This window comes from Ostrinia nubilalis, chromosome 6 (genome assembly GCF_963855985.1).
Source record: "Ostrinia nubilalis chromosome 6, ilOstNubi1.1, whole genome shotgun sequence".
Taxonomy (NCBI): domain Eukaryota; kingdom Metazoa; phylum Arthropoda; class Insecta; order Lepidoptera; family Crambidae; genus Ostrinia; species Ostrinia nubilalis.
The window spans coordinates 5,794,299-5,822,136 of NC_087093.1; the positions used below are offsets into that span (position 1 = coordinate 5,794,299).

Sequence of the window (27,838 nt, forward strand, 5' to 3'; positions counted from 1 at the left end):
CTTATACAAATTCAAATTTCAAATAACATGACACCTTTTGTCTTCTGTTTTGTACCTAAACGAATGAACATTTGAAAATAAATTGTGACTTTGTGGTTTTCATTATGATAATGTCAAACACTCCTTAACTGCGTGACTTGAGTCTGTGATGGGTTTCATTAAATCTACTTTGAATTAAAATATCTTAAGAGAGGAGAGTAACAATTGGATTTAGATCAATATTTAACAACTAGATGCTTTCTGTTAGTTCGGAATGGATTATAAAAATAAAATGTGGTAAAACCTTTTAAATCTTAAATCTATATTCTGTAATGAACTTCAAAAGTCTCAATTGAAGCAACGATGTAAACTTGTGACTGACTGAAGTTTAATAATATTTAACAAGAATTAGATATTATTAACAAGAATTTCCAAATCTCATTAATTCTAACTAAATTGCCTGTGTGAAGTTTTGAAATGTGCTGCAGTTAATGGAAACAACGGATTCTTTAAAATACCTAACTGGAGAGCTGATTGCTCCCGAAAATTAAGTGTCATTTATCAAAGGAGTCCTTTCATTTGCAATTCGTCAGATTTTCATTCAGACTCACTCATAGACGGCAATGAAAGCCATTTAGGTATTTCAAAACAAACAAGGCAGCTCTAATTGCGATGTGCGTATAATGGAAATAGTAGCAGTATTAAAGTTTGAACTCGTCATACTCTGGAAAAAATGGAAAGTCAAAGTCAAAATTTCTTTATTTGTTTAGACTAAATAGTAAGTAAATAGTTCTTACAAATCGTCATTTTGCTCTTAAGGAGCCTCTACATGTCTCACAATCTTTTTACCCTACCAGCGCTTCGAGACCAACATTTGGCAAGTGCCGAGAAGAAGCGCCGCAACAAACTCAGTCACCACTGTCTGCCGGTTAATATAAATAAATAAATAAATAAATACTAAATAATCAAGTTATAAAAATTTCTGGCGTTAAATTTTTAAAATTCTCACCTTAGGCAGTTCGATTTTTCAAGTTATTGTAAAAAAATATAATCAAGTGTCAATAATTGCCTTCTTAGATTACGAGTATAAGCAATCTTAATAATTGAACTTATTGAAAATTGCCACTGTAAACTAATTTAAAACTTGGATTTGAATAAATTAATATTGATTGATGCAAGTGTCGATAAAGTTGCAGTACTTCAAACTGTTATAAGGTCGAGATTGACAATTTGATTTTTAATGAGCTTATCTTGGCACTAAATAATGCTATGAACTCGTTCGTACCATTTACCACGCTATTGTCTTTGGTTTAAGAATGATAATTTCGTCCAAGTAGGTACGGACGAAGAAAACAAAGCTAGGCAAACACTGTTCGTGCTTCGTGAGTAATAATTGTAATGTGCGATTTTGCAACAAAACAATTATAGACGACTGTAAATTAAATCTAGAGCATAATTTAACGAGAGTGAAAAGTGAGAACAGAACATGCAAATTGTGAACAACATTTTCAGGTCAAAGTCTTAGGCCCAGTTTCCACCAAAGCGGAGCGACGAAATGTTTTGAATAACCAATCAGATCTCACTATTCAGGAAACTAGAAAATCTGTCGCCTTGATGGAAAACAGGCCTTAAGCTGGGTCTCCAATAGAGGCAGCCTCAACTAAGGGCAAATATTAAAAAAATAATTTGTATTTGTTACGAAATGATATCCGCAGGAGAACCAAAGTAACCGACGTAGCTCGCAGAATTGCTAAAATCAAGTGGCAGTGGGCGGGGGACATAGCTCGTAGAGACGATGGCCGTTGGGGCAGGAAAGTTCTCGAGTGGCGACCACGAGCTGGAAGACGTAGTGTGGGCAGGCCTCCTACTAGGTGGACCGACGATCTGGTAAAGGTCGAGGGAAGAGCCTGGATGCGGGCAGCGCAGGACCGTTCATTGTGGAAAACCTTGGGGGAGGCCTTTGTCCAGCAGTGGACGTCATTTGGCTGAACGAACGAACGAACGAAATAATCTGGGGGCACGGCAGTTCCCCCACCAAGTCGAGCACGGCCGTACCATCCTTTTCTCGAAGCAATTCAGGCCATTTTCGACCGCCTGTAACTTCGTTGTGGATAAAACTAGAAGGCTGAATTTTCATTAGCTATGCAAGCATTGTAAAGACAAGGTATATTTCAAATTTCATTCAATTTGAACCAGTAGTTTAAGAATTATAACGGGTCAAAGTTTTTTAATTTTGTTAATTTTGTCACTCACTGACTGACTCACCGATCATCAAAATTCTAAGGCACTTCTAGCAGACCTAGAAGCTTCAAAATTGGAATATAAGTAGTGTTTGGTGTATGAATCAAGGAAAAACTAAAATATTTGGGGGCACGGTAGTGCAACCGCCAAGTCGAGTAAAATTTTTCAATTTCGGTCCAGTTTTCTAGATACATAACTGCTGTCTACAAAATACAAAAAGAAATGAGATCCCATCAAAAACAATACTTGTCAAAAAAACCAAGTCTCGCAACTCAGTTGGTCTACGGTAAAAAGTTGTGAGATCTATGTAATACCAAGTCCAGGCCAGGAAATCTTTAACGTTTTACATAAATATATTGACTTGGCCATCGCATGAAAACACGTGTAAATTAAATTATTTACTTCTTCTACTAATACTAGGTAATTGATTGAATTTTAATATTTTGACAAGTACCTAGTCTGAGTCTTAGTACGGTCTAAGGATGGGTTGCACTATCTTACTTTAACTTTACCAAACGTCAAAAATCTGTCAAAATCTATGCAAAAAGCATCGGTTAACGTCAAAGTTACGGTCAAAGTTAGGTGGTGAAATTCAGCTTTAGCTACTTAGTTAGTACTTTTACAGCACTAGCGGGACAGAAACAAGCTTCGTTAGTGAAGGCAGTATAAAAACTAACTATCGATAATGCAGAAGATATAGCATATAGTGCGACTTTGATTGGTGAGGTGGTTATTAAATATGTACCTATATCCTAAAAAGTTTAAGGCTGAGTTCCATTACCTAACTTTAACGGTAACTATGACGATAACCGGTGCATTTTGTATGTAATTTGACAGATTTTTGACGTTTTTCAAAGTCAAAGTAAGATGGTGCAACCCACCCTAAGATAATAGTGCTAAACTATTTAGGTACTTTTTCTCTTATGTAATTTCAATTACGTATTAGGTACCTACATAATTCTTCTGTAATTTCAAATGAGAACAAAAAAATCTCTAGACATATGTGTTAAATTCGTACACATACTCACTCACAAATTGGATATTAAATACAAATAGTCTGAAACCAACTTATTCACCACTACCATAATTTGCCAATTCAAGCCATCAATCATAGGTACACAACACACTGATATTTTAGAAGGCTCTCGGGTCATGGCGTTCTCGCTCGCGGCCAACGTTCGAATGCCACAAGGAATATCTTTTTGTTATCCCGTACGACTCCCCGCGTTCCTCAGGTGAAATTTGATAGCCAAATCAGCGTTAATCCTTTCGTTGCTAACAGACGGCCGTCCTGATGCCGGAATGTCCCCATTCCGCTTCGGCCATTCGAACGTTATGATGTATGTCCCCATACATGTATGCTATCTATATCGTTTAATTACTTGAGAATCAATTATCATCTGCAACACCTTAATCAACAGTTGAATCAATCATCCAGCTGAAATTCGATTCGCATTTGACAACACCAGTGTAGTGTCAACACCTTCCTTGTGAATAGTTTCACCCGAGGACCTTAAATTAAACATTCTATTTTACATCTTCCGTCTTCGTTACATTTTCTTTTTCTCTGTTATTGCAATCAATCTGTCTGAGCGGTATTCAGTACCATTTTCATAATAATAATTCTAGCGGTCTTCGAGGCCAGTGTCATAAATCAATCTTCTTTCAGTAAGTCCTGAGGTACTTTCTTCTTTAGTCTACGAACGAATACTTGAAAATATATCGTCCACAAATAAACTGTTATGTAGCTCCAGTTTTCATTATGATATGTTTAGCTTTATTATTTATTTCTTCTTTCACTGTTTTGATACCGAATTTTCGGTAAAGTCTCTCGTGACGTACCACGGTGCTTCTACAATATCTCAATACTCCATCGTATACTGCTGCTTTACCACATTAGTGCATTCACATAAAGATTTACAATTCAGGTAGCATCTTCGACAGTATCCATTGAAACTTCATTATACACTTATACTATAACAAGACCTTATTTTCCACTGCAGGTTGACCATTTCTTATGACTTTTTGCGTTATTGTTGTCCTATTGCTGGACGTTTGGTAAAAATATGCTTTTTCCACGTTACGTTTCATCCAAGTACATGCCAAGATGTAAATATCTCTTCATCGAAACTAATTTTGTCACGTTCGCTTTGACGTTCGTTATTTCATTTCATTATTTCGTTTCATTAATTCGTTTCATTAATTCATTTCCATAATTCATTTCATTAATTCATTTCATTAATTCATTTCATTAATTCATTTCATTAATTCATATCATTAATTCATTTCATTAATTCATTTCATTAATTCATTTCATTAATTCATTTCATTAATTCATTTCATTAATTCATTTCATTAATTCATTTCATTAATTCATTTCATTGATTCATTTCATTAATTCATTACATTGATTCATTTCATTAATTCATTTCATTAATTCATTTCATTAATTCATTTCATTAATTCATTTCATTAATTCATTTCATTAATTCATTTCATTAATTCATTTCATTAATTCATTTCATTAATTCATTTCATTAATTCATATCATTAATTCATTTCATTTCATTTCATTTCATTTCATTTTAATACAATTCATTTCCTTATTAACAGGTTTAGGCGGCATAGATACAGTGTAGGTTCCATGACACTACGTTGTGGAACTCCTGCTTTCACTTTATCAATTTCCTAATTATAATATGCATTTAATATTCTCATACACATCTTTCTGCTTCTATGTAATTATAATAGTAGGTACTTTAAAATTTACATATTTTACTTTTATTTTGTTTTTAAATGAACAGTTAAACCAAACTGAATACAATCATAATTTCTCTCTAATAATGACATAATATCAAGTTCTCATGTTGTATAGTGCCTGTAACAAATCTCCATCGAACCGGCTTCTTTACCAATCCCTTTAAGATTCTACTCGTTCAAAAACTGAGTAAGCATCGCTTGTGCATCGGCATTCTTTTCACTCATAATAATATGTATATTCATAATATTTATTTATTCATTATTTGCAAGTCATATTTCATCACATACATCATACTTAATATTAACTTGGGTACTGAGTGAGCGCAGCTTGTGCTTCGACATCCCTTTCACATTTTTGAGTGAGCACCGCTTACACTTCTGCCCCCTTTTCACTCACAATATACATATTCTTAATAATTCAGGTACTGAGTGACTACCGCTTGTGCTTCGACATCCCTTTCACAATTAAAGTGAGCACCGCTTGCATTTCGGCCTCCTGTTCACTCATAATAATATAAGATTTATAAACTTTAGCGTTCCATTTCAATTCAGTAACTCGTATAAAAATGTCGCATTGAGACCAGCGTTTCTTTATTTTACTCATAATGTAGTTTTAAATAATTCAGCTATCTACTGAGTGAGCACCGCTTAAGCTTCAGCATCCATTTCACGATTAAGTGAGCACTGCTTGCTCTTCGGCATACTTTTCACTCCTTTGTCTAATAAATAATATTAAATCATTAACCTCGATTGGTGCCAGCATTGCTACCAAAATAATATTCTTAATCACCATTTTTTTTTTTCACTTGCTTTCCTTTTAAGTAGTTTAGTCCCGTTACAGTAACATAATAAACATTCTGAAGTAAGGAATTCAACCATTGCTTTAACAGTAACATTATAATTTACATTACATTACATTTCATTCTCAATATAGTCAACCAATATGTAAATGTTCACAAATAGGACCCAGTAATCATTACTTGTAGCACACATGATTAAAATAGTTGCCTGCAAATTATGTCACGTACATATCCCAAAATGAGTAGTAATTAGATGGTCCACATGTCTAGTCTTAACTCTCAATGCATTATATCCTAAAGTAGGATCCATTGGTAACAACTATTAATTTCACATTGTCAAATCCATTGGTAACAACTATTTATTTCACATTGTCAAATCTCTAGTTAGACTCACTCTAGTCTCAACTTTCAATGTATTATAAAGTAAGTATCCATTGGTGATGTGACTATTTCACATTTCAAATCTCTAATTTTAAATTCACTTTAGTCTCAATTCTAGTATTCGCTAGGTTCACAATCGGCCTTTGTCATTACTGCACTGCTGTCCAGGGTCTGTTTGTAATTATAAATGCTTGATAACTTTAGTGCTGCCCCTTTACTCAAGGCAATACTGGTGAGTCTGGATGTACTACTCACATCTCGCATACACGGTATGGTGGATTAGATCACTATCATAAGTTTCATTAATGCTTTTCAAGTGTGACAAACTAATGAAGCAACACTTAAATTCGTCAAATGTCTACCACTTCATGAAACAAGACATGTTTATTCAAATTAAAATTATTTATTTCTCATTATTGTAGATAAAGATTTTACCACGTGTTAATCGTACCTATGTTTTTACAAGTGTATCCCATTTATAAGAATTCACTGTTTTCTATAAGTTGGAACACATTATCATGTATCTGTAAATCTGTATACATACATCTTGGATTATTTCACTGAGATGGCAGTAAATATACTTTTCTTTGTTGTCACGTCCACTAAATGTACAGAAGTAAATGTATATAAGTACTTTCACCAACGTATAATATATAAAACAATGACACAGTCACTTTGACTTTATCATTCATCATTATCGTTCAGTTTCATAAAGTCCAGCATTAAAACTCTTCTCATTTAAATGAATTACGACTTGTTGTATCCTTTGCAACTTAATTATTTATGTATGAATTTCATATACATAATGTTCCGATAATGTTCTATCACAATAACTACCCTGGAGCCTGGAGTCGGTCATTTGAAATGTTCGTAAACATCTGTGTCCACAGTTCCACACTTGTATCGACTTCCATGGACAAATTTTTCATATGTGGCCAATTAATTATTACATTATCAACATTATCATCTTCAACTTTTCATTATCTTATGCTATTAAATTCAGTTACGGTCTCATTACATTAGATTTTCGGTATAATGTCATTATCTTCAGATTTTAAAAGAGGTAATCAAATAAGTATGCGTTATAACCCTTGTGAACTGGGTCGATCGTTGCAGAATTCAGTAAATACTTACTAACTCTTTCACCAATGAACTTGAATCATTATTAAGAAGTTTAGTACCAAGTAAATACATGTAATGTACTAAAATAATGTCTTATTTTAACACTGGAACAGTCAGTTCGAGAATCGCCAAGATAAACGTAAACTTTTACTGTTTGCAATTATTGCTCTATTTTATTAATATTTCATTTAATCTAGTGATCGGGTTTTCAATAAAATTTTGTCCTCCATCAAAAGCCTGCTTAAGGTATCTTTTGCTACTCGTATTATATCCATTATCAATAAGCAACTTTTTTTTTCATTTTCTTAACTTTCCATTTATTAACCTTTTACTTTTATCTCCATCCCTAGAGTGTCATTCTGATGTTAACTCAATCACCAAATAAGTACATTACTAATTTTAAATTTTCGTATACAATATTTTAAGTGCATCTTGAAATGTGATTAAATTTTATTTCTGTATAATAACATCTATCCTATGCGAGGATTTTATATATCTACTCAATTGAGTACATTGTTTTCACCGTATGACACTCGTAGAAGCTGCTCTTAATTAACAAAATGCTCTAAAATCTGTCTGTCAGGCACATGCCTCCTCGTCATTAGACCAGGTAGTCCTGTTTTGAATTTACATAGTTGTATTCTCCAATTTACACACCTCTAGTTTTTCGTCTTCAGTGTTGTAGGTCTCGCATATTCGTAACAACAGCTAAATTGAGTCTCATAAATCATTAGTATTGTGATATCAATTCATTATCAGGCAGGTCCACTAGTACACTACTCGAAAATGGTAGGTAAACATTAAACTCTACATAAATTACAGAGAATGTGACCATGTAATATGAACTTCAGAACGACGAGTCTGTTTCGATTCCTCGTCTCGCAAATAAGCAGGTTGCTTCTTTTATTTTTTTTTTTTAACTCGGATAACATTTGTCACGAATATTTTGAAAGATTTTCAAAAAACATACATTCTTTCACATAGTACCACTCGTACATTAGTCTCTTCTTCATAACAACTGTGATTCAGGTCTATAACTTACTTATTTGTTAGCTCATTCATCACTATTTATTCACTATAAAATATAGGGTACCTATTCGACACAATTTGTGTTACTAGAATCAAATAGTTCGATTTGCATCAATTATTATGCGTAATTTGTCTATTTATAAGAATAATCTCTGGCACTCTCGTACTTGTTCTCATAGCATTTCCCTTACTAAATAATTCAGGTATCTATCTACCTACTGAGTGAGCACCGCTTAGCTTCAGCATCCATTTCACAATTATGTGAGCGCTGCTTGCTATTCGGCCTACCTTTCATACTCAGTCATCGAATAATAATAATAATTACAGCATTAACACACCATAACTTTCCCAATGGGATAGTTACACTCGAACTGATATAAAGTAATTTCAATGATGCATCTATTTTCACCGCTAGTTGGTTATACTACCAATCACAATAAACTGTCTCTTGGTAAATCATTGTAGGTATGCCTTAAAACATACTGTTACCCATATGGTACACAGTTTATCTAGCTCTAATTTCGCTACATCCGCTTCAACAAACGTAAACTTTAAACCACTCTAAATAACTATTGTAAAAACAAGTAATTTGATTAAAATCATATTCATCGATACTACATGATATCGCTCACTACACATGGCTGTATAAGCTGCACTGGATTTATTATACATCAGTTATGTATTAATTACCTTGTTCCGGTTAACAAAACATCATTTAATTCAAATCTTTCAATCAGTATCTGTAAACATTACCTGTAAAATCACTGTTATCATCACAACATCACCGGACTTTCGTGATCTTTACACTTAGGTATCAATCCATTATTAACTCAAGTTCAATTTTTCATAGTGATGCAATAACCAATACGTTACTCATATAATATCACAAATGTTCTAGCACAACGGCTACCAAATCTGAGCTCATATCATTGGTCAAGGGCTGAAATCCCAACTGTTAAATCCCACATTAATGGTTGAAAACAAATTACTTATCACTTCATTTACCTCAGATACGATTTTATTTTCAAATATATTGCGTGTGGTAACATAAATGTAACGCAGACACATTTAGGCAATCACGTAGGTGTCGCTTTTCAACTTGTAAACTTTGACCAATCTTTAACCACTCTGACAGTGTTAATTACTTATCTTCAAAACAACTCCGTTCACTGGGGTAATGAAATAATTACCGAATCTTATTTATTTTTCAACGTCAAAATCAAAATACTTATCATTTGTGTTCACATCTCTACGACAATTAAGTAGTCTTACCTACTTATTATCGATTTGTTAATTACCAACTTTCATCGTCCATGTGTTCAGTCATCGAATGTTATGTAGGTATTTAATTCAATTCAATCCAATTTAATCCGACTCAATTCAATTCCAATTCAATTCTTTATTGCTATTCCACTCTTTAAGGATATTCTAATAAGTAATACATACATAGCTGCTGTCTAATTTCATATCGGGTTGAAACGGTCAAAGGAGATTATAATCGTTATGATTATTTCAGTACATTTGCCATTTGTAAATATAGTAGGTACCATACCATTCCATGGGCTAAAATACACAAAATATAAATTATTATTACCAGTAACTCTTAAAATATGTGTATCTCCATAGATCATATTTGCACAATCACAACAAATTCATCATAATAGTAACAAATCACAAGTACTTACTTTGGACCTTTAGAACCACACACAATGGTGTTTATTGTTCCGAGGCCTCGCCACGAAATTTTATCTTAATGGTGTTAATATAAACACAGGTTCGCTTCGCTAGCGCAATCCGAGTCAGGATGTGTTTGACCAGTGTTTGTTCCAAACAGCATGTAATATTACATTAATTGAATACAAAATAATTACGAACTCTATAATTATGGGTAATTTAAATTTACTTAATTTACATCACCATATTATTTCACAGTAATTATATTCGATAATTGACACACATAACTTCTGATAATCCTTTGTCACTTTCAAATAATTCACAAAATTTATTTTGTTAAAATCTTAATAACCAATGATGGAGTAAAAAAAATGAAATTAATGAATTTTGCCATTATGATATATTTTATATTAATCATAAACTATCTGCCTAGAACTTATCTTTTCTCTTAGTAAAATGGTACTTTTACGAATTCAATATATTCACTATAAAATCACTTTTAGCCATTCCAAATTCATACTTAGTTTCTTGCGAAGATCTAAATTATAAATATCTTCAATACTTGATAAATAAAAGAAATCTTTCTTTGCAAAAATTGCATAATGACATCCTCATACCAAAAATTACTCACTTCGCGTTTTTTTATTTTTTATTTTAATTAAATTAAAATTTTAAACCATCGAAGCAGATCTTCTCAAATAATAACGTAAGTAACAGTATCCAAACCAATATCAGTTTCCTTTTTCTCACTGTATTTTCCATTCATTTGTCGTGAACTTTATCGCGCAAAATAAAAGCGCATAAAATAAGGACTCAATGTTATTTTCTGCCAGTCAACTATTGATTGAGCGGCCACTTCCAGAAAACTCACTTGTTGTTTCATGCAACTGCATCAATAATAATAAAAATAATTTACATACCAATGGGCGTCGATCCCACTTCTGATATGTTAAATTCGTACACATACTCACTCACAAATTGGATATTAAATACAAATAGTCTGAAACCAACTTATTCACCACTACCATAATTTGCCAATTCAAGCCATCAATCATAGGTACACAACACACTGATATTTTAGAAGGCTCTCGGGTCATGGCGTTCTCGCTCGCGGCCAACGTTCGAATGCCACAAGGAATATCTTTTTGTTATCCCGTACGACTCCCCGCGTTCCTCAGGTGAAATTTGATAGCCAAATCAGCGTTAATCCTTTCGTTGCTAACATATGTAAAAAGTACGAAGTAATTGAAGCTGAAAGTGGACTAAATCGAACCCAATTCATCGTTAAAGTTTGGTTATTACAAAGTAGAACCAACTTTATTTCAGAGAAAAATGGTCCCGTATTTCAGAGCGCACGTTAGGTAATCTGTCTCTCAGATCTAGCTAATCAGGTCTGACACCTGTTGAACTGTTGAGGCCTATTAAGCCTCTAGGTAACATAATACGCTGTAGATTCTAATCATGTTACTAAGAGTGCTTACATAATCGAATTTCATTATTGTACCTTCATCAAATTTATAAATAGCGCTTGTTTAATATTGGTTAAGTATTATTAATTAATGCAAATAGTATTTAATTAAATAATCCGCGGCTTTAAATATACCTTATACCTAATTGTTTTAAATAAGAAGAATCCTATAATGCACAAAAATACTTGTTCTTACATGTCAAAATATATGACATGAAATGTAGACTAGAGAGCAATAATATTTTAAATAGCCTCTTCTTTGATATTGCACTCGTAATTCAATGTACTCGTAATAACGAAGAAACACCTGTGTGCTTACCATGAGTTTACGATAATAGGTGTTCTCGCTAGCGAGTACGTAAAAAAATGACATTAAATGTAAGATTGTACAGCGCCCCTAGCGGCTACTTCCGAGAAATAAAATCTACATAGATTTTTTTGACGTACCTACTCGCTAGCGAGCACACCTAACGTAAACTCATGGTACACACACAGAAGTGAAAACACAATGGCGTGTTTTCCTTTTCAACATAAGGCTCTGTTGGGTAAATATTTGTCTATTCAGTATGTTTCCCAGAAATTTTCCATTTCTACCCTACTCAAAAACTGTGTCCTTTGAAAATCTTATGCTGTTGAAACTTTTCTTAAGTTTCTACAAAGTTGCAATGTATGCATCCTTCGTCTTTACTTTTCTAGAAAGAAAAGTAAAGACGAAGGATGTTTCAACTTTCAATATATTCGATACCTTTATGCAGTTTTTCTATAATACTTATGTTAAAATATCATATCAATATTCATAGATCATACAAGGAAACTATTGCTTAGCTCATTACGCTGGGTTAGGTATTAACATTGATTGTATCAAGCGTTATTCTGTGGAAATCCATAAATATTTTATTACTAATTACTGCTACATAGTTGCAAATTAAAATTAGTTAATTTAAGGCTCATTGGTATTAAAAGCCTGGACATCTATACTTATAATAAATCTGTAGAGAGGTCAATTCTGTACATGAAATATATTTTCAAAATAACTATCAGGGGGTGATTAGTGATCGATACTGATGCCAAAAATGCAATCAGTAAAATTTTTGTCTGTCTGTCTGTCTGTCTGTCTGTCTGTCTGTATGTTCCTTATAGAAACAAAAACTACTTGACGGATTTTAACGAAACTTGGTACAATTATTCTTCATACTCCTGGGCAGGTTATAGGATACTTAGGAATTCCCACGGGAACGGGAATTAGCGGGAAAATCCTTTTGTACGAAAAATCTAAACCGCTTAAGTTAGACACTTGAAATTTGGCATGCAGGTACCTTAGTAAACTTAAAGCTTAGTTACAACAGGATATTGCAAAATTCCCACGGGAACGGGAGTTAGTGGGAAAAAACATTTGTATGAAAAAATCTAAACCGCGTAAGATAGACTCTTGAAATTTGGCATGCAGGTACCTTAGTAAACTTGAAGCTTAGTTACAACAGGATATTGCAAAATTCCCACGGGAACGGGAGTTAGCGGGAAAAAACATTTGTATGAAAAAATCTAAACCGCGTAAGACAGACTCTTGAAATTTGGCATGCAGGTACCTTAGTAAACTTAAAGCTTAGTTACAACAGGATATTGCAAAATTCTCACGGGAACGGGAGTTAGCGGGAAAAAACATTTGTATGAAAAAATCTGAACCGCGTAAGATAGATGAAGGGGGGGTAAACGAGATCCACGCGCACGAAGTCGCGGGCGGCCGCTAGTGGACTTATAAAAGTTTATAATATGAGTTTATAAGTTTTTATCATTAGTAATTTTTAAATTTTAGTTTTTAAGTCATTTTAAGTTAATGTATTATTATAAAATTTATTCTATCTGAACTACATATTACAAATATTGGGAAAGCACTTTTATTTTTGAGCTTTAAGAGGTATTTCCGTAACATGCAATGTTTACTTACCGCAGTACAGAGGATTTACATCTGGGTGTAATGTTGTATTTCAAAATACCGCTTTAATAGCTTTTTAGGGGAAAAACACCAACCGTTAATTTAATTATATCTCATGAGAATAAAAATTAGATTTCATTTCTCGGTTTCTCCATTGAAATATTTTGTTATACTGGATAATAATATGATTAGCATACGCCACCCAATTCTAAAGTCTATAGCAGGGGTGGCCAACTGGCCAACCGGTCGATCGCGATCGACCGATCGATCGCGAATTATTAGTCCAGTCGATCGTGGCAAGGCAAAAAATACTACATGATTGTGTACAATACTATGCTGTTTCATTTAAGATTTCAAGAAGTATGTAAGTGATAGATCGCCCAGGGTTTCGTTAGTAAACAGTAGATCTTATGTCTAATCAAGTTTGCCACCCCTGGTCTATAGAATTTGGGTGGTATTGTACTTACTATAGTATAAATTATACAATGTGCAAGCTTAAGCAAATCAGCGGAAGCTGGACCGCCCGCCCTTGCTTTTGTTAACCCAAAGTCAACATGCAAACACACTCCTCCGCGTGGTGAGGTTTCGCCGTAAGAGATTTTGTCGTTAACGCTTCCATCCGATTTGGGATATTTATTTATCATTTTCGATTCAATTAAATCTCAAAAATAATTTGGATTTGACTTTTTAGGGAAAGACGTAACGAAGCGATCATGAAATCGCTCTAACTGACCTGAAAGTGACACCTTCTATCACTTTTTTTAAACTAAACTTAAATTTAATAAAAATATAAAACGTATTTTTTGCTGTTTGAGTGTAAACCCACTTACTTCAGCATTTCATTTAATTTGAAATTAGATTGATTTTTCCTATATTGAGCCTAACCTCATTGTTAAGGACAAACAGCCATTTAAACTCTTGTCGATTGTATCTTTAAGGAAAATCTGCGGCTATTATAAGTTATTAAGATACCTAAAACTAACTTAATATTATAATATTTATAATAACCTGGATCATTGCTACCTAGTTACAATATTTGTATTAAATTGTAATAACGTAGATAAGTGTTTCTATTAAACGGAAAACAAAAGTTGATAATGTATTAAAAATAAATAGAAAACTATTATAGGTTTTTATTTACATTCAAAGATTTAAGAAAGTTATTATGTAGAGATCTTACAATAATTGTTTTTAAGCCACAAATATTCCTTAACTCTTTCCTAATTAATTCAATAACATATAGTTTATAAATTATAAGTTCCGAATAAATTAAATACCTATTAAACAAGTAAAATTCGAAAGTGACTGTATGATTTTGCATTTCTCGCCTTAACTACCTAAACTAATATCATGAGATTTACAATCTTAATATCAACAATAATTATAGAAAGGGCTACTTTTTTCTCAGGAAATTGCACAGTTACCTCGGAATGTGCGATAGCAATTTTGTGACCCGAGCGGGCAATCGCTAGTTAAATTTTTACACGAAGCCCCATATAATATTTTGTAGCGATTCTTTATTGGGTTTCAAATTTACTAAAATGCGACGTTGCCAAACGAGCGCTACGGATGCGGGTAAGCTAAGCAATACTCAATCCTAAACGCTTTACATAGAGCTTGGTTTGCTAGGGCAAACATCTACAGTGGTGCGCCGACGCTGCTTAGACCCGAAACATGAATGAACGGGGGCGTAGCTTAATCGAGCGTGTGTGTGCAAACAATTTAGGCCCTTAAGGTGTCAAGGCGTCCGAGTCCCCGATAGTACGCTGTGGTTTGCAAAGGAACCTAGTTCATGGGCATGTGCAAAAATTAGGGAGGCGGTGTTTTACTATATCAATCAATGGATAAACTAATGCTTGCCAATGCTCACGGAATTTTCTACAAACCTATTTGTATATACTTACATTTTAGGTTAGTTGGAAATTCAGTGAGCTCGACTGTAATAATAAACCTGCGGTACCTACCTGTCTATATTAAGTTAAGTACCAGTATGAAATATTTTTCTACGAACAAAATCAGTATTTCTCGCTAGAAATCTATTATTTTCCAAAGGAAGTAAGAAGAATAATTTTTTTTTATAAGTATAGGTAATGATTTTCATGTTGTGATGAAATTTTTTTCATAATATTCTTATCACGAAAGATTGATGGTTGTTCATTTTCTCTCGGCTATAATTTATTAATTCAATCAGCGAGTTACTCAGCTATGCATCGAGTTGGCACTAGACCTTAGTGACTAGACTTAGACTTAGATTTTCGCTCTCGGAAGGTAATGGCAGGAAAATCCTAATGTTATTTATTAAAAGGTAAACCTGTTCGATCGCATGCCACCGCGAACCTTAACAACCGGGTGGAAAAATCATTATAGGTAAACAAGACTCAATACTACCTATATTCATAAGTTGCATAATAAGTTAGGCAATGAATAAGTTATGTTTCTTAATATTTACGGTGTTAAAGTTATTCCGATAAATCGGACAATTACTTATTTACAGCAACATTTCTTCATTCATTTTTCAGTGGAATAACGTCGAGGTACGTTTTAGATCTGAAATCATCACGATTTAAAAATGTATGCACATTACATGCTACAAACATTAGACTTACTTTTCACCAAGTTTCAAGTACTATTAAATAATATACTAGCAGCTACTCATGGCTTCGCATTTTCAGGATTGTACCTACCGGGTATTTATTTATCTTACTTTTGGCTCACTATGTTTTATATTATGATAGCTGTATTTTACTCCGTTCCATAAATAACACCTGTTGTAGCGTAGCTGATGCGCTTAAGACGGTGTTTAGCATAATAAAATCCACGACCAAACTCTTTAAATTTGGTTATCTCTTCACCTTCTACAAAAAACCCAATTTGAATTTATTTTCATAGTACCTTATGTACTTACCTACTGTTCTTATTCCTGGGTGTACCTTAACTGAAAAATGAAAATAACAATAAAGTACAATTTTAAAATGTGCTCAGTCACTTTCCGGAGACGATAAGGTTAGTGTTTTGCGAGTCATGCCAGTACATCAATTGCCTTGGATCTTGAAACATTTGTAGATATACAGTTAAAACATAGCTTTTTATTTTATCGAGTCGGTTTCAAAAACAAAATTTATTTGTACCTAGCTACTTTTAGACACTGAATGCAATATTTTTTTGGAGTTTAAACTTCGCACCAGAATGTGGAAAGCTGAAGGGCTTCATTCCTTATTGGAACAATATTAATATTATCTTTGTAGGAACTGTCCAATTAATTCGATTATCACAAATTCATAATAATCACTCACTTGACTGACATTAATTTGTTTTTCTTACATCAAGCAAGGCCCCTTCATTATCCATTTAATAGATCGGAAATAAATATCAATAAGTATTACATAATGGTAAAACATAATGTTGCTCGTAATAATATGTAAGTAAGTATGTATCTATAGTAAGTAATAACATTAATTTCAATACAATAGGCTGAGGTTTAAAAATCTTGTGACGGAAAAACCATTCGAAATATTGTGAAAATTTGGTGAATGTTGGTTGGATGGCACATGATATCGTGAAAATGGTAACAAAATTCCGTATTTGGCAAAGGGATTTTCGCTATACATTAATATGACCTTATGTAATATTATATTCGGAGATATCGTATACTATATAAAAATATACCTTTAGAATAGAAGAATGTAATCAAATCAGAAACCAAGATAATTGACTTAGAGTGGATTTGGTGGACCGACGATCTGGTGAAGGTCGCAGAAAGTATCTGGATACAGCTGCGATACTAGATTTTTTTTTGGCTGTAGAACTATCCAAACGATGAAGAATGATAAAGATGACCGCGACAGGAGGCTGACTACTGCCATTATTTATTAAGAAAGTGAGATCTTTGTAATTTTATTGCTTCTTATGTAAAATTAAAAACTGAAAATTAATGTGAAACATTTATTATATTATGGTCGATAACAAATAAATTAAGAGACATTAAATTAGGTACATATTTTATAAGTAAACAATAATATACTTAAATAAAAAATTGTAACAGCCATCTTACAATTAATATTATAAAATTATTTCTTAAATTTTAATAACAATTTGTACTACTACGTAATTGTAAATTAAAATGGAAAATTTTAACTACAGAATAGACCTAATTTCGATTAAAATGTGATTGTATTGTAATTTTGACGTGATAAAGTAATGTTCGATCTTTCATAAAGAGCGCTCTTTTCTTCGCCCTATTTACGCCTGTCAAATAAAACTTGAAATCCGTCACGCTGTTTTATACCTACATATCGTTCGATTTCCTGATAAGTATTTTCGTTGGCCGGAAAATGTGCTTCTACTATCTTTAGACTTACATGCTGTCATCATGCATGATGTGGAATCGTGTGTTTAATCCTGGCGTTTTTAATCTTGTATCATCCAAACGTGTCGGAGAACTAAACACTTTTAAATCAAACAATTTTAAATTGGGGGACAGGTTAATGCGATGAGTCTCAATATCAGACGGACATTCAACAATTCGTAGAAAGTATAAAAGCCTTTTTATACTTCATAATTCTAATACTTCAAAAACATGCCTCAAGCTTATATGTATAGACTTCAATAATTGAAACTAATTGGATTCCCGAACGAAGTACCATAGGTATTATGTAGCAAGTACGGTCGATAGCACATCAGATTTGACATTCAGTTGCAAAATCGCATCCACAAATGATATTTTATAATTTTTCAATTATTTCACTCTTTAAGTAGCTTGACGTGCTCTCGTCCCTGTTTTGTGGCAGAAGTTACAGACATCGATATTCATCATCAATTATTCAAAGTCTATGAAAAGTTGACAATTTGGTCCCATAGAAACATGGCAAATGCATAATCATGAGCAGATTATGGCAATTGTTTTTTAAATTTAACATAATAATCTCGTACCTACAGTGTTTAATAAATTTGCGATATTTTGGGAGACGTTTCGTGATTTTGCTGTTGCTTTTTCTATTGATGTTAAGGTAGTTTTTGCTATTTTAAATCATAAGACACATTACGATTATGCCCCATTAGGCAGCATTAAAGCATATTATACTCGTAAATAATATTAACATTATAATTAGCTGGTTAACACTCGTTTAAGACAATTTCATAATATCGTAAAATAGCAGAGGTAGGAAATTCAAAGCTTGCGGGGATTATTATTGTATCAAAGTTTCATCATTAAATGTTTCGGAATTTCATTCCACTGAAAACAAAAGCATTGCATTCAGTGTAATTCTATAACATGCCAATTAAATAACGTATCAGATATCACAAAACTACATTATTATATTTATGATAATTTTGTATTTTTTTTACAGATTACACATAAGTATGCTTTTTAATTTCAGTCGTATAAGATTCGTTCTCTACAACTCATTAATTTTAACTTTGAAGTAAAAATGATATTCCTTTTTTATTTTCAGACACGGCAAGATACATAAGTGTTACTTATTTTAAAAATAATTACTATCCAATGTCTAATTAAAGTAATTTTAGTACTCTCAATCCCACCTATTGTGTGTGCCTACTATTAATTTCAGGAGATTTTGTTCATTCAATTACACGTTGTAATTATTATTTTAGGTGCCACCAACAATGCGTAGGTATCACATAGGTTATCTAATTTAACATATAGTTTAATAATTGTGTACAAATTCTTAAGTCAGGAGACTTAATACGTCTGGAAACTGAAAATATGCAAAACAGCATTAACATTTTATCAGTTTATTCATTAGTGAGTAAAAACAAAGCCTTAACAAGTTGTTATTTTTTATCGTCCAGCTCAGACGGGAGGGCTTGTGACAGTGGCACGATTTTATGGACACTTCGATTGACATTCCAGGCTTTATGGCTCTCAAAGTAAACACTTTTAGCATGTACTCGTAGGTTATATGTAAAACTTTGACCCGTGTTCAATTCCTTATAACTTAAAAACTTGTTTCGTAATAAAATAACATTAATTAACTTAACAACAAAAGAAGAGAAGCCATGATTTCCCATTAAAGACCGAAAATTAGTAGGTTGAGTGAGTCACTACAAAGAGAATTTTCGAGGATATTTCTGTTCTGTTCTTTTTATGAAAATAAGTGAAACCTACAATTTCCCGCAACGAGTTTGGGACTTGTTTCCGAATATTACAGCATGACCTTGTGACTTATTTTCATTGTTATTGGCGTTGACAAGTGATCGCGGAAAGTTAATATAACTGACTTCGGCGTAAATATAGTACTTCGGCGATTGAAGTAACAAGTATGACCACAGAATAATAATAAGTACTACGTACAGAAGTTTTACTTCGCGAAGGTATTTAAAAAAATGTATGCTCAATGTCATTAACAATATGGTGTAATTTAGCTTGTCTCAAGAGTCAAGCAACTTTGTCAGAAGTTTTGTTGACAAACGTCAGTGATCGGTACTGCGCCGAAGCTATAGGGCTGACTTCGGTAAAATGATGTGACGTGAGGTGCCAATCTGCAGAAAATGGCGGAGGAAATACATGATTTAGCATGAATTATCATGAATAATATTAACTACTTATTTACCTCTCAGTGTCTTCAGGCAACTTAAAAAAGTACATTCTGTGTTTTTATTATTATTTAGGCAGTTAAATACTGCACAGAATTTAGTACACCATTTTCTTTATTTTTTTCCATCATACACAAGAATACGCGTGCGTGAGTCAATGTTCGCTCGTATGTGAGGCCTTGTCGAATAGTACTCTTGTAGGGGGCAATCGTGCGTGTTTTGTTTTCGATGTAAACTCGCGGAGATGAACAGGCCTGGTATGACGAAATATCTCGTTTCTCATCTAATGGATCATTTATCCGCCCAAACTCATTAATAGCGTGTCACTTGCAGACAAATCTCTCAGATAACAGTTAATATCTCTATTATTTTTATCGTGTTTAGATAATTGGACGACAAATTGGACCGTGATTTTCCTGAGTAAAATATAGAAAAATTGGTTGGGAATCCCAACCAATTAATCTTATAATATATTATCTAAACACCACGATATCTAATACTCGTAAGATCGATTATGCATCAAACTTTGACTTGATAGGGAATTTCAAATGCATATTGCAATGTGATTTTCGATAAAGGTATGGCAGAGGTGAAATACTGTTAGGTAAAAAAATATTTTATACTTATAAACTTAACCCCACGGTCAACATGTTGTGGTCAGAGTTTTACAAAAATAGAATATTTTGATAAAATTAGATCCATAGTAATAAATTTATAATTTTAGTAACCAAGCTAGTAAAGTTTATCAAATATAGAAGCCAATTTCGCCATATCAGGCAAGACCTCTGTGGCATATAGGGTTAGGCGCATGCACTCAACCAGTTACGCCCGTATTCACAAACGATGCTTGCTTAAGTGAAGAAGAAAATCGAACGCACAGCGTTAAATAGAGCTCTGTGATTGGTTCAAGTGCCATGTGCGTCCACGCGCACTGTGAGACCTCATAGTAATGTTTGTGAATACGTGCGTTAGATTCGAGTCTCTATGAGAGCGCGTCGTTTTTAATTTAGTTTTATGTGCTTTAATATTCTCACACTGAAAAGATTCCTTTATTAAAATAATAGACGATATCCAGCGTCTTATTAATAGGAAGAGTAATTTAGTGTGCGTATTCTTCAGGGAAAGGGTCCGGTTCCTCGGACTCGCCGAAGGTTCCATCGCCGGTCTTCTCAGCTCGGTTGATGATCATGGCAGAGGTGGCGGCTTTTACTGAAAGTGATAGTCAAATATTATCATTTGATTTACGCTACAAATAATTAATATTTTTCTTTTTGAATTATGTATTCGTCGATTAAATTCATAGAATACCTACAAATCAGTTTAAAATCCATGAACCAGTTACAGCTGCACACAACTTTTACCTAAATAATTACTTATAATTAAACATTACTAGCTGCGCCCCGCGGTGTTACCAGCGGTAAAACGTAGCCTGCAAGTTAATCCAGGGTGTCAGCTAACTCCATACCAAATATTGCACTGGCCGATTAGAAATGAAAAAGTTAGAAACATACACACTCACAAACTTTCGCCTTTATAATATTAGTGTGATTATAAATGGATACCTACTGACAATCGTTAATTAGGTATATGGAATGATATAAGTATACCATAATGTAGTCCTTTGATCTACAACTTACGATACTGACTGAACTAAGTTTCAATTAAGTTTAACCGTAACTTCTTAGTAATGTGGTATGTATTATTCCGTTTGTATGTAAATACACTAGAATCAAACCTTCTAAAGGTGTTTCTTGTGCAATAACCATAACAACGTCGGTCGGTTCTCATTGATTCTCTACTCTTTAACTCAATTTCAATATTTTCTGCTCTACTGTCCCTGTTACTCAAGGCATCTCGCTATCTCGCGTGAGCGGGATAAAAAATATAAACAAAATTGGGCAGTATATTATAGGCCAGTAGAATTAAACACAAAAATGAATTAAATCGGAAATAATTCCAACTAAAGATTTTAGTGCTTTAATGGCTTCATTAGTTGCCCATAAAGACTCTCCTAGGTTTTCGACTTCGACGTAGTTGTGCTTAAGTGGTGGGGGCCCCCGAAAGGGGCGCTTTTTCGGTTTTCCGGTTATACCGCGTAAAGGACTTACCCTATCGAAAAGTGGTCTTCCTGACGGTTGAAGGGCATTTAATCCTGCATTAAATAAGACCAAATTCATATGTTTTAAACAAACCGTTCTCGTGCAAATGTTCGGCAAAGTAGAAAATATGTGTATAATTAATGACCCTCTCCACGTCCAATGGCTCGTTACCCACAGGCTTCCAAGTCTTGAAAAGGAGCGCCTCAACCAGTGTAACCCTATCAAGGCTTACGAGCTGGATGCGCCTATCCTTGTTCGTCCCAGCCGTTCCTTAACTGCGGTTGCTACACCTCTTCCTGGCACTCACCTGAACGACTCTGTGTTACCTACTGTGGCTGCTCCTCTTCCTTGTATCCTCCTGCACGACTACGTTGCCTAGCCGTATGCCTGGTCTAAGGTTCGACGCCAAAAATCAACAACAACAAGTTCATATTAAAACGCTGAAGAGTTTTTTGTTTGTTTGTTTGAACGCGCTAATCTCAAGAATTGCTAGTTTGATTGAAATAATTATTTTTGTGTTGAATAGCTCATAAATTGAGGAAGGCTATAGGATATATACAATCACTCTACGACTAATAGAAGCGAAGCAGTAAAGAAAAATGTTGCAAGCACGGAAAATAGTATTTAAACTATTTTCACGCGTACGAAGTTGATTTTGTGGCGTCGAACATTGGACCAGGCATATGGCTAAGCAATGCAATCGTACAGGAGGGTACAAGGAAGAGGGGCAGCCACAGTAGGTAACACAGAGTCGTTCAGGAGAGTGCCAGGAAGAGGTGCAGCAACCGCAGTTAAGGAACGGCTGGAACGAACAAGGATAAGCGAATCCAACTCGTGAGCCTAGACAGGGATACGCTGGTTAAGGCGACCCTTTACAAGGCTTGGGAGCCTACGGGTGAAGAGCTATTGGACGTGGAGAGGGTCATTAATTATACACATATTTTCTACTTTGCCGAACATTTGCACGAGAACGGTTTGTCCAAAACATATGAATTTGGTCTTATTTAATGCAGGATTAAATGCCCTTCAACCGTCAGGAAGACCACTTTTCGATAGGGTAAGTCCTTTACGCGATATAATCGGAAAACCGAAAAAGCGCCCCTTTCGGGGGCCCCCACCACTTAAGCACAACTCCGTCGAAGTCGAAAACCTAGGAGAGTCTTAATGGGCAACCAATGAAGCCATTAAAGCAATAAAATCTTTTGTAGGAATTATTTCCGATTTAAAATCTAAATCTACTGGACTATTAGTTATGTTTCACATTAATGTTTTTTTTCATTTGTCTTGATCCTCAACGAGTTTCTCATAAATGACCAAAATATGGTCAACTGCAAATGAGATCTTAACTTTACAAAGATGTAGGTATCAGAACAATACTCCTGAACAATACAATCGCCAACAATCTTCAGTTAATGTTTTGGTCCTAACATAGAGAAATGAGGAGATCCGCAGGAGAACCAAAGCGACCGATATAGCTCTCAGAATTGCTAAAATCAAGCGGCAGTGGGCGGGACACATAGCTCAAAAAAACGATGGCCGTTGGAAAAGAAAGTTCTCGAGTGCGACCACAGGCCGGAAGACGTAGCGTGGGCAGGCCCCCCACTAGGTGGACCGACGATTTGTTGAAGGTCGCGGGAAGAGCCTGGAAGCGGGCAGCGCAGGACCGGTAGTTATGGAAATCCTTGGGGGAGGCATTTGTCCAGCAGTGGACGTCATTTGGTTGAAACGAACGAATGAACGAATATATTAATCATCATAAACTGTACTTACAATCGTATGCCCATCCAATCTTGGCGAAGGCGTCGATGAAGTTGGTTGAGATATTGATGCGGCCCAGTTCTGAGGTGCGGTAGTCCCACGGGAACACGTGGTGGTAGTTGTGCCAGCCCTCGCCCAGGGCTGCCAGGCTCACGGCTGAGTTCTCTACTGACTTGATGAACCTGGTGAATCAGAAAAATTAAAAATTAGCTTATTTTCTTTAAGTAAGCTTTAAAAGAGCACTGTTACCAACCCTACTACTGTTTCGGGACAAATATGGACCAGTGCTATTAAGAAACAGTGCATGAAACTCCGTCACTATAGTAGTAATAGCACAGAATAATAATAAGTACTACGTACAGAAGTTTTACTTCGCGAAGGTATTTAAAAAAATGTATGCTCAATGTCATTAACAATATGGTGTAATTTAGCCTGTCTCAAGAGTCAAGCACCATTTTGTTGACAAACGTCAGTGATCGGCACTGCGCCGAAGCTATAGGGCTGACTTCGGTAAAATGATGTGACGTGAGGTGCCAAACTGCGGAAAATGGCGGAGGAAATACATGATTTAGCATTAACTACTTATTTACCTCTCAGTGTCTTGAGGCAACTTAAAAAAGTACATTCTGTGTTTTTATTATTATTTAGGCAGTTAAATACTGCACAGTATTTGGTACACCATTTTCTTTATTTTCTTCCATCATACACAAGAATACGCGTGCGTGAGTCAATGTTCGCTCGTATGTGAGGCCTTGTCGAATAGTATCCTGTAGGTGGGCCATCGTGCGTGTTTTGTTTTCGATGTAAACTCGCGGAGATGAACAGGCCTGTAAGTAGTCACAGTAGCTTAGGGCCACTTCACTAATAAAAGTTACACGCGTGTTGAATAGGTACTTGTTTAAAATTACATACTAACTTCAAATAGGTTCCCAATTTTAATACTTAGCTAACTAAAGTCTAGGTGATTTGAAGGAAACCCAATTTTCGTTAATACCTACATTTCAAAATATTTTTCAGTATCAATCAAGTAAAAATAAAAATAAGTTCATTTCATAATATCAATTTCCAATGAATTTTTTTTGTAGTTGTAAAAAGCTTTAGAAATAAGATAAAAGACTTAGGCTGGGTTGCACCATCTTACTTTAACTTTGACAAACGTCAAAAATCTGTCAATCTCCATACAAAAAACGCCAGTTATCGTTATAGTTAGGTACTCGTACGGTCAAAGTTAGGTGGTGCAACTCAGCCTTAAAAGATAGACGTCAAACCCGGGCTCGACCTTCAACTTCAACCGAAAACTAAATAATGTAAACATTTAGGCCCAGAACAGACGGTGAAACGCAACTTCAACGAAACTGCAACTGCTAGTTACTTTTGAGTTGCATCTAAGTTTGAAAGACCACACATGACGCTACCAGTTTGAAACTTTCAGTTTCAGTTTCATTCATCAGAATCATCAGAAAGTTGCAGTTTCGTTGCTGTTGCGTTTCACCGTGTGTTCTGGGCCTTACTTATGAATACAGGTATTATGAATTCATGAATCAGTATTTCGAAGTTAATTACTGAACGGATTTCGGAATTTAATATAAGATCTGTCGATATTACCTAATATTGACCTAGGTATTTTGAAGGTAACGAGAGTTCACGAAAGTTCTCGGGCAATAGTAGTTTAGCAATAGAAATTAGTACGGAGAAGTAGAGAACTATGGTTATGCTTCGTTCGATAGAGGAACTCGAAACCAATTGGAGCGAGTTAGGTAGATCGTTTCTAAATCTAAATATAGGTGTTAGGTAAATGGGTATATGAGCCGACACTAACCCATGTTAACATATGCATATAAATGGTATGGTGAAGTCAGTCAGTACAGCGCTATAGAAATTAGTGGTGGCGCGACCAGCGTGGCGGCGCAACCAGTAACATTCTGCGCACGCCTCCGAGTTGGTTGCGCCGCCAAATTGGTTGCGCAACCAAACGGACAGTACCAGGTGAGTAACTCTCTATAGAGCTGTAGTGTGTTGGTAGCGGCGACTGGTTGCGCCGCCATGGTGTCCCGGTGAAATATAGCCCTAATACTTTAAGTAACTTTAATTTAAAGATTTATTCACACAAAATTATTAACATAATAATCATTTATTCCACAAAAGAGATTCAATCAACTCGGTTCATTTGATTTTTAAGAAAGTGTTTTACTATACGGCTAAGTATTTTTTTGCTTCGATACGAGAAGTACGGACGATGAGTATATCAAGTTAAACATTGTTACATCTTACGTCATTTTAATTGCAGCAATTATGCAACAGAATTTATAGTTTAATTTGCTGGTGACTGTAAAAACTAAGAAGATTTATGTTTATTACTGATAAGGCACAAAGAATTATGGCAATTGTGTTACCTGTCATACGGCTTGTTTCCCCATAAATGGGCGAAGCTGTTGACGCAATAGGCGATGTTCAGAGTGATGGTGAACCGGAGTACGAAGCTGATGACGAAACTGTTCACCAGGGTCTCTTCCCAGAAGTGCCACGGGATCCAAACTGGTAAAGCTATGTTGAGTAATGCGAACATTGGAATGAAGAATCTGAAACAAGAATATAATTTGATGAGTACCCCTTAAAAATAATATGAAACTTTTATTTCTATGTAAAAGTCTTCTATAGAGTCCTATATTATGTCGCAATTACCGATGGGGCGGAAAGATAAGGGCTTTAATGTTTTCCGGAGTTTAAAATGTTACAGTTTACTCCACAGTAAAAATTCTTGTTTATTAAGGGTGTTTTATAGTTGGTTATAATGAGTAATGAACATAGATTAGACACATCTTACGCTTCAAATATTAATGATAGTCATATTGTTATCATCATTAATTAATCTGGATTTTGCAGCTCCAGATCATTATGTAATTATTATACCATGTTGACTGAGTGTGGTGTAATGTAGCTGCAATAAAGAACCCTTGCTCTATAGGTATTTCATGTACAGTATGTGCGGCTCTTATCATAGTGTAATTATTTGGTAATATTGTAAAGTCAAAACGTCTTCTTTTCCTAAATTTCATATTCAAAATATCAATTCAAGATCTTATTAAAAGCTACATATGTATGTAGCTAAAGTTTATTGCCGAAAAAAATAGAACCTTTTTAGGCCTCCAACACTCGTAAGTACAATGTCTTATCTTCTCATGTGTGACAATATGTTTAGCTAAATCCAATATGAGACATCTTACCCTTACACGAGAGTTTCTGATTCTGATTTCTGATATGAGATCTGAAGACATTGAAATCGAAGTCTTTGTGCGTGTGTCTATGTCATATAATATGAACATTCACAGTTCAAAGCTCTCACTTAGCAGGGATCTTTTCACTGTATTGCAAATTATTGCGAGATTTTATTATTTAGACTATTCATCTAAGTTTCAGTCATGATATAAGTATCTAAGTTTTTAATCGCGTTTCACGTTGTAAAATAAAATGTCTTCTAAAATATCTACTGTTTATTTATAAGGAAATGTTTTATTGATCGAATATTTAATACTATTAAAACATTATGGACATCCGCAGCTCCCTACTGCGCTTTAATACAAAATGTTTTTTTTATATGCTTTTAGTTTATTACTTAAAACTAAAAAACTTACATAAAGTGTGATAAGGATTTCAGTTTTAGAGATCATCTCTTAAATATTAGAGACAAGTATTCAAAGAAAAACAGTATCACTTTCATTAGGATGAAAAGAAAGAAGCGAAAGTCAGACAATAAAACTCATACTATTTCCACAGTAGGGAAGGTTTTTATACAAGTGAAAAATAGGCAATAGCTAAAGCTTGGCACAACAGTAAGGCTGAGTTGCACCACCTACTTAACTTTGACTGTAACTTTGACGATAACCGGTGCTTTTAGTATGGATTTTGACAGATTTTTGACGTTTGTCCAAAGTTACAGTAATAAAGATGGTGCAACCCAGCCTAAGTTAGCAAAATTGAATAAAATGAAAGAGTAATTTTCAAGGTATTTGTAAACGTGTAGGTATGTCCACAGGAGAAA

The 27,838-nt window shown here is 34.4% G+C and overlaps 1 protein-coding gene across 4 annotated transcripts in view; it reads right to left on the reverse strand.

Annotated features, from left to right (window-relative positions):
- Positions 1 to 17,315: 17,315 nt before the first annotated feature.
- The window catches only part of LOC135072439 (acyl-CoA Delta-9 desaturase-like), a 30,420-nt gene continuing 19,897 nt past the window's right edge, over positions 17,316 to 27,838 (reverse strand). For all 4 annotated transcript variants that reach the window (XM_063966340.1, XM_063966337.1, XM_063966341.1 and 1 more), the window contains exons 5-7: positions 26,193 to 26,378; positions 23,812 to 23,981; positions 17,316 to 21,151 (exon numbers count right to left, since the gene is read on the reverse strand). In XM_063966340.1, the coding sequence (XP_063822410.1) occupies positions 21,042 to 21,151; positions 23,812 to 23,981; positions 26,193 to 26,378 (466 nt within the window). In that variant the 3' untranslated portion in view covers positions 17,316 to 21,041. The remainder of the gene's footprint in view (positions 21,152 to 23,811; positions 23,982 to 26,192; positions 26,379 to 27,838) is intronic.